At 45.0% G+C, this 14,476-nt stretch overlaps 1 protein-coding gene and 2 pseudogenes across 1 annotated transcript; 1 reads left to right on the top strand and 2 right to left on the bottom strand.

The window, feature by feature from the left end:
• The first annotated feature begins 4,040 nt into the window (after positions 1 to 4,040).
• On the top strand, positions 4,041 to 6,304 carry LOC117853940 (large ribosomal subunit protein eL31). The gene is made up of 2 exons (XM_034736217.2): positions 4,041 to 4,204; positions 5,789 to 6,304. Exons 1-2 carry the CDS (start codon positions 4,110 to 4,112, stop codon positions 6,066 to 6,068), a joined length of 375 nt encoding a protein of 124 aa, XP_034592108.1. The 5' UTR covers positions 4,041 to 4,109; the 3' UTR covers positions 6,069 to 6,304.
• Positions 6,305 to 8,971: 2,667 nt separating this feature from the next.
• LOC117853484 (G-type lectin S-receptor-like serine/threonine-protein kinase At2g19130) lies at positions 8,972 to 11,114 on the bottom strand (annotated as a pseudogene).
• Positions 11,115 to 11,255: 141 nt separating this feature from the next.
• LOC140220134 (G-type lectin S-receptor-like serine/threonine-protein kinase At2g19130) lies at positions 11,256 to 12,716 on the bottom strand (annotated as a pseudogene).
• Between the last annotated feature and the right edge of the window lie 1,760 nt (positions 12,717 to 14,476).

Below are 14,476 nucleotides of genomic sequence, written 5' to 3' on the forward strand. Positions count from 1 at the left end.
AGCAAAGATTGTACCCTTGATGCTGATCCGATGTGTGGCTGTTGCTGAGTATCTGTGGTAAGCAACTTGCATTTGCCAACAGAGGAAGTGCCCTTGAGGAGAGCAGATACAGGTGGGGCATCGAATCCCAAAATTAGAGTAGGAGTCGACGAACCATAATCAATCGGCCGGCCTCTACTACTCATAATGGGGCTCTCATTATCATATTCATCCTGGAATGAAATAGAAAGCAAGATAAGGGATAAAAGGGATGATAAAAGTTATGGAAGGCTGAAATCAGGAATATTACCTCAATGATCAAGACATATCCTGGAAAGATCTTCTTACAATAATAGGTGGCCGGTTTGTTGGCTAGATGTTCACACCATTCCTTCCACCATCAGACGAAGAGCCTTGATGCATATCCCATGAGACGTTTCCAGCCCATGAGTGCAGGGAATGGCAGCGAAGAAGTCAAATTCCTCATCCTGTCAAATTCAAGAGCTTGGTTTAGAGGGTCCTTGGCTCTCACTTTGTCCTTGAAGAACAGGCTGATTGGGACTTGGCCAAAACCCAATTGACAAGCAAAGATTGATGGATGGTAAAATTCATATGAGGGCTTAAGAGTTTTTCCTTGACCAAAGCCGACTAGGAGTACGCAGGAGGAAACACTTGTCAATAAGATAGAGGTGTTGCATGCGTCGGTTCCCAGTTCATCAAATTCCAAATCAGTTGGGAATTCAAAGTTATTGTTCTTGTTCGCATAGGCAAACCAGAGGGATGATGGCTGAAGAAATCCGTTGTAGAAGATCTTGAATAGATCAGCTACTGATGATGCTATCAGTGAGGCTCCGGGACAAGCCGATGTTGCTTCACCATAAGAAGTACATCTATGGTGTGTGATTCTGTCACCTTTGGCGTAGTTGGATGGAAAGGAATTCGTAGTCAGATTTCTTCCAAATTGTGATGCAGTATAAACATTGAGCCAAAGTTGGATAAACCACCATGGGCCATTGATTGGGCTAATGGGAGAACCAACTCTTGGCTTAGCCGATAATTGATGCATCAGAGAATATACAACACCCAATAGGTATTGGCCAAGAAGAATTTGGCCAGAAATAGATAGCTTCTCGGTAAAACATTGTGAATCTAATGAAGGGATTGAGGTTGATCAGCAAAACACGAAGTTCTTTACTTAATGTTCAGAAAAGCTATGTGTTCTTTGTCATTGACAATTCCTAAGGTTTTGCTAAAGGTAGCAATATATCGACTCCAGTTCATCATACCCCTTGTATCCAGTTTGTGTTTATTAACAACTTGGAGATGAAACGGAGAAGCGGGGAAAGTGATGTCGAGGCCTGTCAGCATGTAAACGTCCAGCAAACTGGGAGCCAATGGACCATCCCCAAACATGAAGGCATTCAACGCATCAGACCAAAAATATGAGGCGGCAGCAAGGATGGGTTCATCTTTTTCCATGTCAGACAAGGAGAGCTTAATACAGTGGCCAATGCACAACTCATCCCATTCTATCCTTTTGGCAGCCGATACCCAATGGTACCATGTCCTCCAACCTTGGGGATTGCAAGGCCATGAGTGGAAACCATCCTTCCAGTCATCCAAATCCATGGAAAATGTTTGTAAAGGATCCTTTGGGTTTCGGCATTAATGAAATCAGTGGGACCCTCATCACCATGGGGCCAAGAAAGAATGCATTATCTACATCGCTAAGTGGAATCAAAACATGATCTCTAGGCACCTACAAGAAGAGCGAGGGAAAGAATATTGAGAAATGTCACAAAAGGGTCGGATTAGATCTAAAGCATCAAAATAAGGCGGTGATGTACAGTACCTTTGGGATGGCGGTAGAGGTAGCCATTAGAGCGATGAGACACTTTGACAACCGATGGGCTTGATGATGGTTTCGGAAGTGGAGCTCTGGTTCTGATATGCGGTGGTGGAAAGCTTGCTTGGCTTTGTAAAGAAGATGAAGGGACGGGGCAGTTCTATAATATTTTAGTCCAGTAAAATCCTAAAAATCGAGGGCGGTGCCATCGCAAAATCCAGAGGAAAGAGATCATGATTGTGGCAACGACTCTTTTGATTTTGGAAGGGTATCGGCTCGGGACCTGTGAAGGTGTTGACAAGAGATGAGAATTTTGGAATATAATATTATATTCCAAAATTGGGGGGCATGTGTTGACAACGGTTTTTGACCAGAGTCAACCATCGTGGATAAGGTTCAGATAGCCGATGAAGGAGAGAGAGAGAGAGACCGTCGATGACTCCAGGTTGACCAAGACTAGCCATGGGGGACCAGGGTTCCAGAAGCCGATAGAAGACCGGAGGAGGTCCGATCCGAAGCAAAATTGACTCCACCAAATAAGGGAAAGTGTGCAGATTTATCTTTAGTAGTTTTTAAGAATAGTTGTAACAGTCATGTTGTAATCGACTAGGTATCTAGTTTTCTCCAGGGTATAAATATAAGTCCGCGAGCCTTGCAATGAATAATCATCAACCAATCAATACAACCTTTCGGCGCCACACCGCCAAAACCCTAGAAGTAGGAGTAGAGTAGATTCGACGAGTTCCTTCCTGCGCGCACGACTGCATCGGCTTCGATCTCAGGGGAGCTTGTAAGTACTGTCACCCGGTCATTACGACCTCTATAAGAACTTTCTAAGTTAAGTCTTATATTTTGATATTCGGTCGTGTGGCTAGTTATCGAGTTATCTTAGATTGCAAGTAGAACTTTAAAGGATTTGTCCAACATTCTACTTGTTTTCGATGTTGCTCACAATTATCAAGTTGTTTGGTTTTATTAAGTTGTGTCATATCAAAATTTTAGTTTTATCAAGCGCTCAAAGTTTTCGAACGGCTTAGATCTGGTTAGGTTGTTTTCATCGGCTCTTTGACCTTATTTAAGCGTTCACCAGTTATCTGATCGTATCGACTGTTTAGATCTTACATGCTTTTATTACTTTACATATGTTAGATCCGATAGATATTTACATCTACCCCTCGTATTGCTAGCTGTTGGATCCTTAACACCAGAACACTACTGTTGAGAGCCGATGCATCGGCTGGGTATCATCCATATCTCACAGAAGCGCGATGACGTCATGGAGCCGATAGGCGCCCGTACGAGGCCTTGCTGCCGCAATCTTATCTGTTAAATTAATGAGTCAAAGTTAATGCCCTCTCACCGTGTTATCTTGTCTAAGTTCAATTACACGGTCATGACATTGATCAGGTTCCATTAGCTTAATTAGCTTGTAAGAGGTTCTTATTGATGTGTTCTAGTCTTTTAGATTTATAGATTGATGTCAATAACTTGTCTAAGTTCAATTACACTTATCAAGATATTGGCTAGATCTGTTAGTCTATATGATGTGCGCATGATTAGGAAAGACTCCTTTTATGGCTGTTGTTTGATAATGCTTTATCTTAGCTCATCGGCTCTTACAGCCGATGATTTATTTATTCACACCACATGATTACACTGAATATCTATCTGCTGTGGTGTTTATTCCAAGAACGTCTACCCTGTTCGAAAGGCTTAGCCGCCGATCGACTCAGGAATTTAATATTTACCTTGTTAATTTTCAGATCAAATTGACTCGCACGCCTTGCACCACTCGCGAGCTGATTTGAAGCCTGCACAAGTTAAGCAGATCTTCTAGATCCTCCGTGTTATTTGACGCAGAAGTCTGAAGTACGAATTTTATGTCAACGATGTATCACCGTGTTCTTCAATCGGCCATCGGCACAAATATTCTAAGGACACTGCTTGTTCGTTCAAGCGTACATGCAGTCTTATTACGAACTAAACAGTGCGCAGTTAGGATGGAAAAAGGATAAATTTCGCTTCTCTGAAGTGTACACGTAACCATAGTTGTACGCTTTCCTCGAAGAGAAAACGGGGGTAGCGTGTGCAACGAAGCTAAGCTCATCCGCCCGCAACTGCTCCATTAGTGGGCCTCCAAACGCATCTACCAAAGGTGGAACGGCTCGGCCCAATACGAAAGCTCAGCGCTGATATAACGACGCGATCCAACAACAGCTCGCGGTGCTAAACCTAGGGTTTCTCACGCCGCCGCCGCCGCCTGAGGGAGCGAGGTAGAGCCGCGATGGCGGAGAAGAAGCAGCGCCCCGGCGGCGCCAGGAAGGATGAGGTGGTCACCCGCGAGTACACCATCAACCTCCACAAGCGCCTCCACGGATGGTATGGTTGCCAACACCTCCGCGCCCTTGCCTCTTCCCTCCGCCTGATCTTTCGAGGCCTGTGTGAACGGATCTTGCTTGCGTGTTCGTGGTATTAGGTTTTTAATGAGAATGAATCGCTCGGGGGTGATTGTTTCACATGTTTGACCTCGCATTTCCTTGTGATTGATCTGTACATTTTAGGCTAGCGGCGCTGCAATTGCCTATGTTCTCTGTTCTCTGATTGTGTGGTAGCTTTTGTTCAACAACTGCAGCTTCCGGGTATAGTCCAGTGCCTGTCTAATCTTGTGGCTGTGCACGCTACATTACCCGGCATAGTGGAATCTGCTCATCGTTACGCATGTTGCGTCTTGAAATGCTACCATGTGCTACATTTGAGCAGGAAATTCCTCGAACTCACATTGTCCCCGGGTGCCTCTTGTGTCCCCGGGTGCCTCGTGTTAGGAATCCAAGTTCTGTCCTGTGTTGCAGAAGTATGATGTTCTGTTTGTGCTACATGCAAGTAGATGCATTCCTGCATGGCGTATTTGCTCTGCTACTTGCTGGATCTTGGTATATACTATAATGGAGATGCTTGTGTATTGCCTTGTGATCTGTCAAGGTGCTTAATTGATGCGGTTTTTTTCATGGTCTTGTCAGTACAGTTTTGTTCTGTCAACAATTAGGCGTGCAATAAAGATAGGTTTACAGATCAGAGTTTGTGCTTCAATGTGTTGCACCAAGCATTGCTTGCAATTAAGATAAGTTTACATATCAAAGTTTGTGATTCAGTGTGTCGCACCTAGCATTCATTTGATGGGTCACACGTGGAGTCTGTGAAATTAGAAAGTAAAAAAATTCACACAACTGCTTTCTCCCCTGAACACACGAACTGTTCCTTCATGAATGAATCTTGCTTGCATGCTTGTGGTGGCATAGGATGGCAGTGGATCACTAGGAGGATGGATGATGCAAACCATGCTTGTCCAGCCGCACATTTTCTTTTGGTTGATCTGTATATAGATCTTGGGCTAGTACACTGCAACTTGCTTATGTTGTAGCCCCTTGTTGGGATCTGTAGTTTCCGGGTATAGTCAGGTGCCTGTCTATTCAATCCTGTGGCTGTGCACAGTTACATGCCTGGCAGAGTGGAATCTGCTCATCGTTACACGTGTTGCTTCTTCAAATGCTACCATGTGTTCCATTTGGGCAGGAAATATCTCTAAATTGATGCCCTCTTTTGTTTGTTCGCTCTATTTTTTATTGTCACATTATCATAGGATGCCTTGTGGATCATGTTCTGCCGTTCGTGCCCCATGTTCCTGGATGACATGTTTGCCCTATTACTTGGATGTGTTTGTGAGCCAAATCACACATTCTTGTAGCTGGGCACAAATGGCAGCAGTTTTTCCGTTACCATTGGATATTAGTCTTTTGTCTTACAACTTTGATGCTTGACCGCTATGTTTTTTGATGGTTGTGTTGCCTCGGTTTTGTTCTCTATGATTACAACCTCTTCTCAATGCTTGTCTGTTCCACATATGGAATACATGTGCCATGCTTCACTCAATGATCAGTAATTGACGCTCGTCACAATTTGCTGCAGCACCTTCAAGAAGAAGGCCCCCAACGCCATCAAGGAGATCAGGAAGTTTGCGCAGAAGGCAATGGGCACCACGGACGTCAGGGTTGATGTGAAGCTCAACAAGCACATCTGGAGCAGCGGTATCCGGAGTGTGCCAAGGCGCGTCCGTGTCAGGATTGCCCGCAAGAGGAACGATGAGGAAGATGCCAAGGAGGAGCTCTACTCTCTGGTCACTGTCGCCGAGATCCCCCCGGAGGGGCTCAAGGGCCTGGGTACCAAGCTTGTTGAGGAAGACGAGTAGACCTGCAAGTGTTCCAATCTTCCTCCATCAAAGCAATTTTTGGTGTTTTTGAGTTTGTTACCACTAGGTTCGTTATCCTTGTGAGGAAACATGGGGAGCCCTTTGATCTCACTGTTGCTATCTCGGCTGGTACTGTGGTACACTCTTCAGGACACATGGGCTTTTGGTTTATGGATCCAAATCGTTTGTGCGGCCATGCAAAGTTTCTGAATATCATGAATCTTGTTTCATTTCCATTTTAACTGAGTAAGGATTATCTCGTCCCCTAGTTTTTCTGGGATTTGTAATCGGTGAGTTGCAGTCATTGCTGAAATTCTCACAGCGTTGAGGGGTGACACCGTTGTTTTTTTCAAACGGGGATAGGTGAGTATGATAATTGTATAAATACGAAGGGAAACGTCAATCATTTTGTGTAGACATATACATAAAAAAACAAATAAGGGCCTGTTTGTTTCATTGGAATTGGCTGGAATTGGAATTAATTTCCAAAGTCATCTTGTTTGGCTGCTCCTGGAATTGGAAAGAGGGATTCCTGAGGATTCCATCTTCCCTTCCCTACATTCCGAGCAAAATATGAGGAAACTGATTCCCCCCGAGGCCTCGACTCCTCGCCCCCACTCGCCTGCTCCCGACGCCTCCCGACTCGCCTGCTCCCGACGCCTCCCGACTCGCCCCTGTGCCGCCGCTCCCGACTCCGCGCCGCCACCTCCCGCGTCGCCGCCTCCTCCTCCGGCGCCCCCTCCGCCAGCCCCTCCTCCGCCACCCCTGAATCCGCGCCGCCGCCCCCAGCTAGCCCGCCCGCACCCCGTTCCACCCGCTCGCCTCCGCCCCCGTGTCCCTGCGCCTCGCGCGCCCCTCGTCCTCGTCCCGCCGCCGCCTCGAGGCCTCGTTCCGGGCGCTCTCGGCCGGCCACCGCTTCGCCGGGAGGCCCCGCCGCGTCGTCGCCGCCTTCGCGGGGGAGGAAACCGTGAGTCAACCTTCTCTCTCCGAGATCCTCGCGCGCGCTGCTGTTTCCGCGCCGAGATTCCCTCGCTCGCTAGCGTGGTTGTTTTGCTTCCGCCTAACTGATCCCTAAATTCAGGTGGTTCTTTTTTACTCACTGAGTATGTTCTTTTTTAGAGGCTGTAGACGATCTGAGGGAAGGGAAGCACAGGGACGGGAGGAGGAGGAGCTCGGCAGCTATCCATTTTACTCACTGGAAGATCGACGTGCACCACCAATACTCCTGCCTTGGTGAGTCCTGCAGATCTAAGTTTTAAGCTTGCTAGTTTTAAGCATGAACTGCTAATTAGTTGTCTATCAAAAGTTTTAAGCTTGCTAGTTTCTACTTTCAGTAGAATGGAGATATGTACTAGATTTGTGTAAACCATAGCTCTGTACATGTGTTTCTACTGTTTTATAATTCCTGTTTTGATGATAACAAGTCTCATTCAGCATGGTGATTTATGTTCACTAATGTATGTGCTGCAGTAGATCTGTATAACCATGCTTTCTGGGCTTCTGGCAGAATTAGTGCAAAAGAGGCCATCACAGTAGTATAATTAGTCAAGCTTTTTCTTAGAGCATGCAGGAAGGTCTTCCTATTATTAATTAACTCAAACTTTTAGATAATATAAACAAGTTTGGATGAGAAATGCAAAATTATTGTGGTAACAGGAGGTTAGTTGTAATAGAACATGGAGGGTGGGATGAGTAGTACTAGTATACATGAGCTGCATATGCAGAATTTTGAGTGCCAGCAACAGTCCAATGTATTTTCAACATTTGCAATTGATCCTCTTGTACAATTGCACCAGCTCCTTGCTCCATCGATGCCGTGCCTCTTCTCTTCACCTCAAATGTACTGGTTGTGCTTCATGTGCCAACTGTTTGCCCTTTTAAATTTGCCAACATGGTGATATGCTTTGTAATCAGGCAGTGACAAGCTGATGACATTGAATAAAAACTATTTTGTACACCTGGTGCCTATCCCCAATGTTTTGTAGGAATATATGCCATTTTAGTGCAAACCTGGAGCATCTCCTAGAGTGAAATTAGGTTAGGCATTGGGGCGCTCCAGAGTTCAGACTATTTGCCAGTATTATTTTTGTTAACTGATAAATTTTATTACTAGATAAAGCACTTGCCTCTTGCTGGACCCCATTACTTTGGTGTTGCTCTGGTTATTGGCAAGGCTAGCAGCAGCCATGAGCTGTCTTGAATCATGCATATTCTGAAACTTCGCAATAGTTTTAGAATAACTATTCAGGCTCTCTGCATATGAACACAGAAATGGATGTCAAGTACTGAAGGTGAAATAGGCTCACTAACATGTTACAGATGGTTTGTGTGGGAGTAGTTCACCAATGCTTGATGATTGATCCACTTCCCCATTTCTTGTTTCAGATAAATGGCTATCATCAGCTTGAATGTCAGAGTGTTCCTGAGGCTGTTTACTCTTATCTGAACTTTCCTTTGCAGCGTCACCAGATCCTGACCCAGGTATCACCCTATGTATACTTTGCAGGTTCAATTATTCATTTAATGTTACATTTTGATAGTGTAGTCTGGTACATTTTGAATGCGCGGGGTGCCTTCTTAATGGAGAGGTGATGTTGTTGACCTGCATAATTGCTGAGAATATAGGGCCAGTAGGGGACTCCCCTGCTGTTCAGGTCAAAAAAATGCTGAGGGCATCTATGCTTAGGCTGTCAAAGAAATCACGCCGCAGCTTAGGCTTGCCAAAGAAATCACGCCGCATCTATGCTGTTTTTTTGCGCCGCAGTTTGCCAAAAGCGTGGCGGACGTTTTGTCCGCTGCAGCTTTGGCGTGGCCAGAACTGCGGCCTGGCGAGCTCCGGCGGCTACCAAACAGGACCATAATCTTGTTGTGTTTTCTGCCTTATGAACCCCATCACTCAGAACTTGACATCTCCAACTATAAAGGCAGTTAGTTATTGTGTTATCATCAAGGAGTTGTCTGGTTCAGTATTGAGATGCAGTGAATTTCGGTGTGGGAAACTTGATTACTGGTCACCGAAACAAACTAGGAAATGCATGCTTAGACACCAAACAAACTGGGAAGTGATGCTTAAAACAACTTTAGTTCCGCTGTGCATTACCTTGTAGTAGAAACTGTGATGGGACCAGTAGACGCCCATCTCATGACTCTTGGTGCTTGCTATTGAAATGAAACAAGCATGGATAGTGCATTCTTTGCAGGTTCAATTATTCATTTAATGTTACATTTTGATAGTGTAGTCTAGTACATTTTGATTCTGCAATATATAACTGGACAGAAACAAGCATGGATAGTGCATTCTGTTTTTTGGACCTGTTGAGTGCATTCTGTTTTTTGAACCTTGAACCTTGTTGAGTGCATTCTGTTAGGTGTTTCCAGTGACAGTTAATATATGTTAACTGAGAATCTGAAATCCTTGTTTTTTAACACAAGAAGTTACTGATTATCCAAAATAGTTATTCTTGGAGTTAGGGACGTGTTGAGTTCCAATACAGCCTCGAGAATTTAGACTGCTTCAACCATAGTTGGTCGAACAAACTCATTGTCCTGAATGCACCAACAAGCAAGTTTGCACATTCTTTCCACTTCCTCCAGATTGGCATCACCGGACAATTCCTGATCCACCAAACTCTCAATATCACCCTCAAAGGAGATTAGTTGCAACCTGCATAGGAAAAAAGTAGCACATCACGATTACTGTTGCACTCTCCTTCTGAGTTTCTCCTTCCGGAAACAATTTCCAAAAGCATCATCCCGTAGCTATACACATCCACCTTTGGCATAATAGCAACTCCACTAACCCATTCAGGCGCAAGGTAACCAATGGTACCCCTGACTGTAGTCAAAACACGACTGAAATTGCTTCCAAGAAACTTTGCCATCCCCAAATCTGCAACTTTAGGAACAAAGGTTGCATCAAGAAGTATATTCTGCGGCTTAATATCACAGTGTATGATGCATTCCTGACAACTACGATGCAAGTAAGCCAATTCTTTTGCAACTCCAAGGCAAATCTGATTCCTAGTGCTCCATTTCAAGGCAATGGGCATTGGCATGAAACAGATGGGCATTGCCATCAAGTGAACCGTTTGGTGTGTGTTCATAAACAAGTAACCTTTTGCTTCCCTCACAACAGAAGCCAATTAGTTTCACCAAGTTGATATGTTGTATGATTCCGATTAACTTCTGCCCTGAACATCTTCTCTCCTTGACATGCACGATCAAGTCTTGCTATGGAGGTACTTGAGTGATGTAAAAACCCCTTGAATACAGAACCGAAACAACCACCTCCTAATTTCTCTGAAAAGCTTTTTGTTGCAAGGCGTACATCTATGTACTTAAAAGCAATGATTCCACCATCACCATGAGAGTTGTTAAATATGCTAACAAGTAATTTCCTTTTGTTCCTACAGATCACCAGAAGCAATACGACAAATGTCAGAGATATTCCAAAAGCAGCAGTGCCTACCCAAATGATGGCTGTTCTCCTGTTATGCCTCTAACTTGGCATCTCTTTGGCAGCGAGACGAAGATAAAGGATTTCTTCATTAGTACTGCTAGAACTGCCAAGTTGCTGCTGTTTGACCACATTAAGCAATATGGTTTGCCAAATAGAGCATGAGCATCTAGTGGCATACGAGTATGCAGTGCAAGAACATTGACTTATACAAGCTTGTGCACATTCTTCCTTATTCAGAGCAGCCTCTATAGTGCTTGCATTACTGGGTAATTTGGTACTAGATATGGAGTAGAACTTATCTGTTGAATTCACAATCTAATGCAAAATTTCTTATGCATCCACCTGTGTGATTACCTAGTTCCCAGTCTTTTATTGCTATGTAGAAACCTTTCATGCAGCTGCAGAGAGGGAACATATTGTCATTTTGCAGACTGACAAGCCAGTCCTGTGATCCTTAGGCCCAGCATCGATTCCTAACCAGTCCTGTGAGCCTTCAAGCCATATCAGTAGTTTGTGACCAGAGATATCTAACAAAATAAATATGATTAATGTATCATGTTGCACAGCATACGTGAAATACACCCCATTGTCAGTGCTAAAAAAAATCTGGAAAAAAAAACACTGCTTCTTTCAATCTCAACAAACATCGCTGGCCAGATATACCCATTCCAAACTCCGGTGTTCCAATACATAATAAACGAGCTGCGTAGTTTTGTGATGCATTGTTGTTATTCAATGGGGACCAGTTCAGTGCAATAAAAGCCGGGTGCTAGATCATACATATCTTTCTTGGAGGTAAGACTATAATGCAAACCACTGACCTTGTTCCGACCAATTTTGGCACCAGGGATCAAAGCATCTGCTGGGTAGTCAAAGCTTTGCCACAACACACTAGGCATGTTTGAAGCATTACTCAGGACCAAGTTTCCATTGTTCAAGAGAACAGCAAACGTATAGTCGCTGACTGCCTCATTGCCTATTTTGCTAGACCAGATCTTGGACAATTTGACCTTGTCTAAAATGACAAGTCTGCCATCTAAATACACCGTGAGCTCAGTTACGGTGGGATCTATAATTCAGTTCTGCCTATTGGCCACCCAAACTGGAATCAGTTTGGGAACCTTATTGAACCATATTCCTAGGTACCAATTCTTTGTTGTGTTGTAGGACTCGTTGCCTGTATGGAAGAAGCCGAGAGCAAACCTGCCATTGTTAGAGATGAGCTTGTTGTTGCCAGCTAGCACATGATTAGCTGAGATGGTGTCCCTTGACCCTTGAATTACAACTTGAAAGGTTGTGCAGGTGGAATAGAGCAACTAAAAGGATGGACAGAACATGAGGCCTGGCAGATGGATGAGGCATTGCAGTATTGGACGTAGGATGAAATCAGAGCTGCTGTGGGGAATGCAAAATGCACAATATATAGACCATGTGGTTGGATTAAGTCACTAAGCTGTCATTTCTATGGACATATATAAATGCAAAAACTTGACTCGATCCACAGACGACTAGTTTGACTTGACTACTGACACTGATCATGATGTATGTTTTGTCAAACTAGAATGAAGGCTAATAGCAGCATGTCACCGTGTAGTCCTGCACGTTTAAATTTAGGCCATGTGCATATTGAAGAGTGATATTCATAAATGCTAGCAACTGACTAATATATGTGAGACAACAGAGAACATCAAGATTCGTCTCTACAGTAGCAAGATGGTCCTCAACCAATACCATGTTGGTGTGGGAAACGATTCCAGAGAATTCCCTATTTGACACTAGTCTTGGCCCTTAGAAAATTTTCATTCCCTATTTAACACCGAGTTCAACTTTCATTCCTTATATGACACCCTGTTGGATTTTCCATCCGTGAACCGTTAGATTCCCTGCGAAAAGACGATTTTACCCCGGTGGGCCCCACCACCCTTCTCCCTCCCTCCTCTCCTCCCTCTGCTCCACACCCAGCCTGCCGGCTGCCGTGCCCCCGCGGGAGGCCGAGCCCTTGGGAGGCCAGGCATCAACTTCTCGCCGACCTTGTGCCGCTGCGCCCTGAGCTCGCACATCAGCTTCTCGCTGGGTTCGGCCGCTGGCTTCTTGCCCGACGCCGCTTGCGACAGGATGATGGGCCCACTGTGCTGCTTCCAGTTCTCCATCCGCCGCTCCGACGCCTCCAGCTCCCTGAGCGTGTCCATCTCCTTGTACAACCTCACGGTCGCGGCCACGTGCCGCTCCATCTTGCGGAGCCATTCCCGGCGCCCCTGGAGAACCCGACCGTGGCGTCCAGCTGCGCGAGGCGGCTGCGCTTGGCCTCGGCGTAGAGCCGGTCGAAGTCCTGCAGGAGCGGTGCCTCCACGCAGGTGCGGCACCGCGTGGCGAGGCACGCGACGGTGGCGGCGGCGCGGTCGAGGTCCGCCACAAGCTCGCAGCACGTGAGCCGGAGCAGGAAGCTCTGGTCCGGGGACGTCAGTCGCGCGACACCCTCGGAGCGCAAGACATCGGCGCGGAGCCTCCGGAACTCCGTGTCAGACAGCCTCCGGTGGAGGGACACGAGCCGCGACATGGTGGCAGTCGCCTCGAAGGCCAGGATGCTGAGCTCGTCGGCCCTAGTGCCGCCAGCGCTGAATCGCGACCGCAGTTCGGCGACCCATGACCCGGCCTCCCGCGAGGGCATGGCAGCCGGCAGGCCGGTGTGGAGTAGAGGCGAGGCAGAAGGAGAGAGAGGAGGGAGAAGGGTGGTGGGATTCACGGGGGCAAAATCATCTTTTTATAGGGTATTTAACGATTCACGGATGGAAAATCCAACAGAGTGTCATATAAGGAATGAAAGTTGAACTTGGTGTCAAAAAGGGAACGAAAATTTTCTAAGAGCTAAGAAAGAAACAAGTAGTTTTTTAGTGTCAAATAGGGAATTATCTCAAACAATTTTGTTATGGGATCCAAATGGAGATCAGACTTTGGTGAATAACATTACATAAGTTCCCCTGATAATAAAAGGGGACTTAGTATAACTGAATTTCTATTAGATTCTACGGATTTGGATTAAAAAATCCTTTCGGTAACTATATCCTTAATTACATGATTAGATTTGTTCTCCTGCTCTAAACAGCTCTTTAAAAAATGCAGCAGAATACAGAAATGATTGTTACGTTCTGTATTTATTCTGTAAAATACTTCAATGGTAGCACAGTAACTGTTTTATTGCTGAAATACATTTTTTTGTGTCCAGGCTCCAAAGTACACATTTACCTGATGCATTAATAAGGACTGAGACTGTCTTCAAGAGGATGGCATCCTGAAATCGTGAAAGAGATAAGTGCATGTAAAACAGCTAGACAACAATGTCTACAAGTTTCTGCTATGTCACCAAAAAACAACAAAATACACTACTCATACAATGGGTTTGTTTAACCCCGTACTAATTAATGATCACATATAGGCACATGTACAATGGTCATAGTGTTGTCTATAAAAGATTATAAATGGTGATTACCATTGTGTTTGTGCGAAGTCGTCTCTTTGTGATGAGACGGCTTTACTCTCTCTCATCATTTACTCCCTGCCAGTAAAATTGTTTACATTGCATCTTATAGACGGCAAACTTATTGTTGTTGTGCATTTCGTAAGCTATTGGCAGCAAAACAGATGCAAGGATCCATGGGATCTCAACAACCACCTTCAGAGTAGTGTGGCATCTCAAGTGACCAGTGGCAAAGTCCATGTCAAAACTGACAACGGGGGAGGAAGGTGCAGCTCTAATTTTATCGCTGATTCTGAGAGAAGGGCTTAAAGGAGCAAGATACAACTTAGGAACATTTTGGGGATCATGACACATGAGAGCTTTCTGGTGTGTTAATTTATAAGTTGCAAATTATAACACCAGAAAATTTGGAATGACAGCAAAAATGGTCTAAGAGGGCTAAGTATTATTTTTTGAGCCTTTTCTTCAATTATG

This window comes from Setaria viridis, chromosome 4 (genome assembly GCF_005286985.2).
Source record: "Setaria viridis chromosome 4, Setaria_viridis_v4.0, whole genome shotgun sequence".
Lineage (NCBI taxonomy): Eukaryota > Viridiplantae > Streptophyta > Magnoliopsida > Poales > Poaceae > Setaria > Setaria viridis.

Bases quoted from the DNA above. Each gene is read 5' to 3' on its own strand.
- LOC117853940 (XM_034736217.2), top strand. From the start codon at position 4,110: ATGGCGGAGAAGAAGCAGCGCCCCGGCGGCGCCAGGAAGGATGAGGTG. The intron at 4,205-5,788 runs GTATGGTTGCCA...AATTTGCTGCAG, and splicing joins CACAAGCGCCTCCACGGATG to CACCTTCAAGAAGAAGGCCC.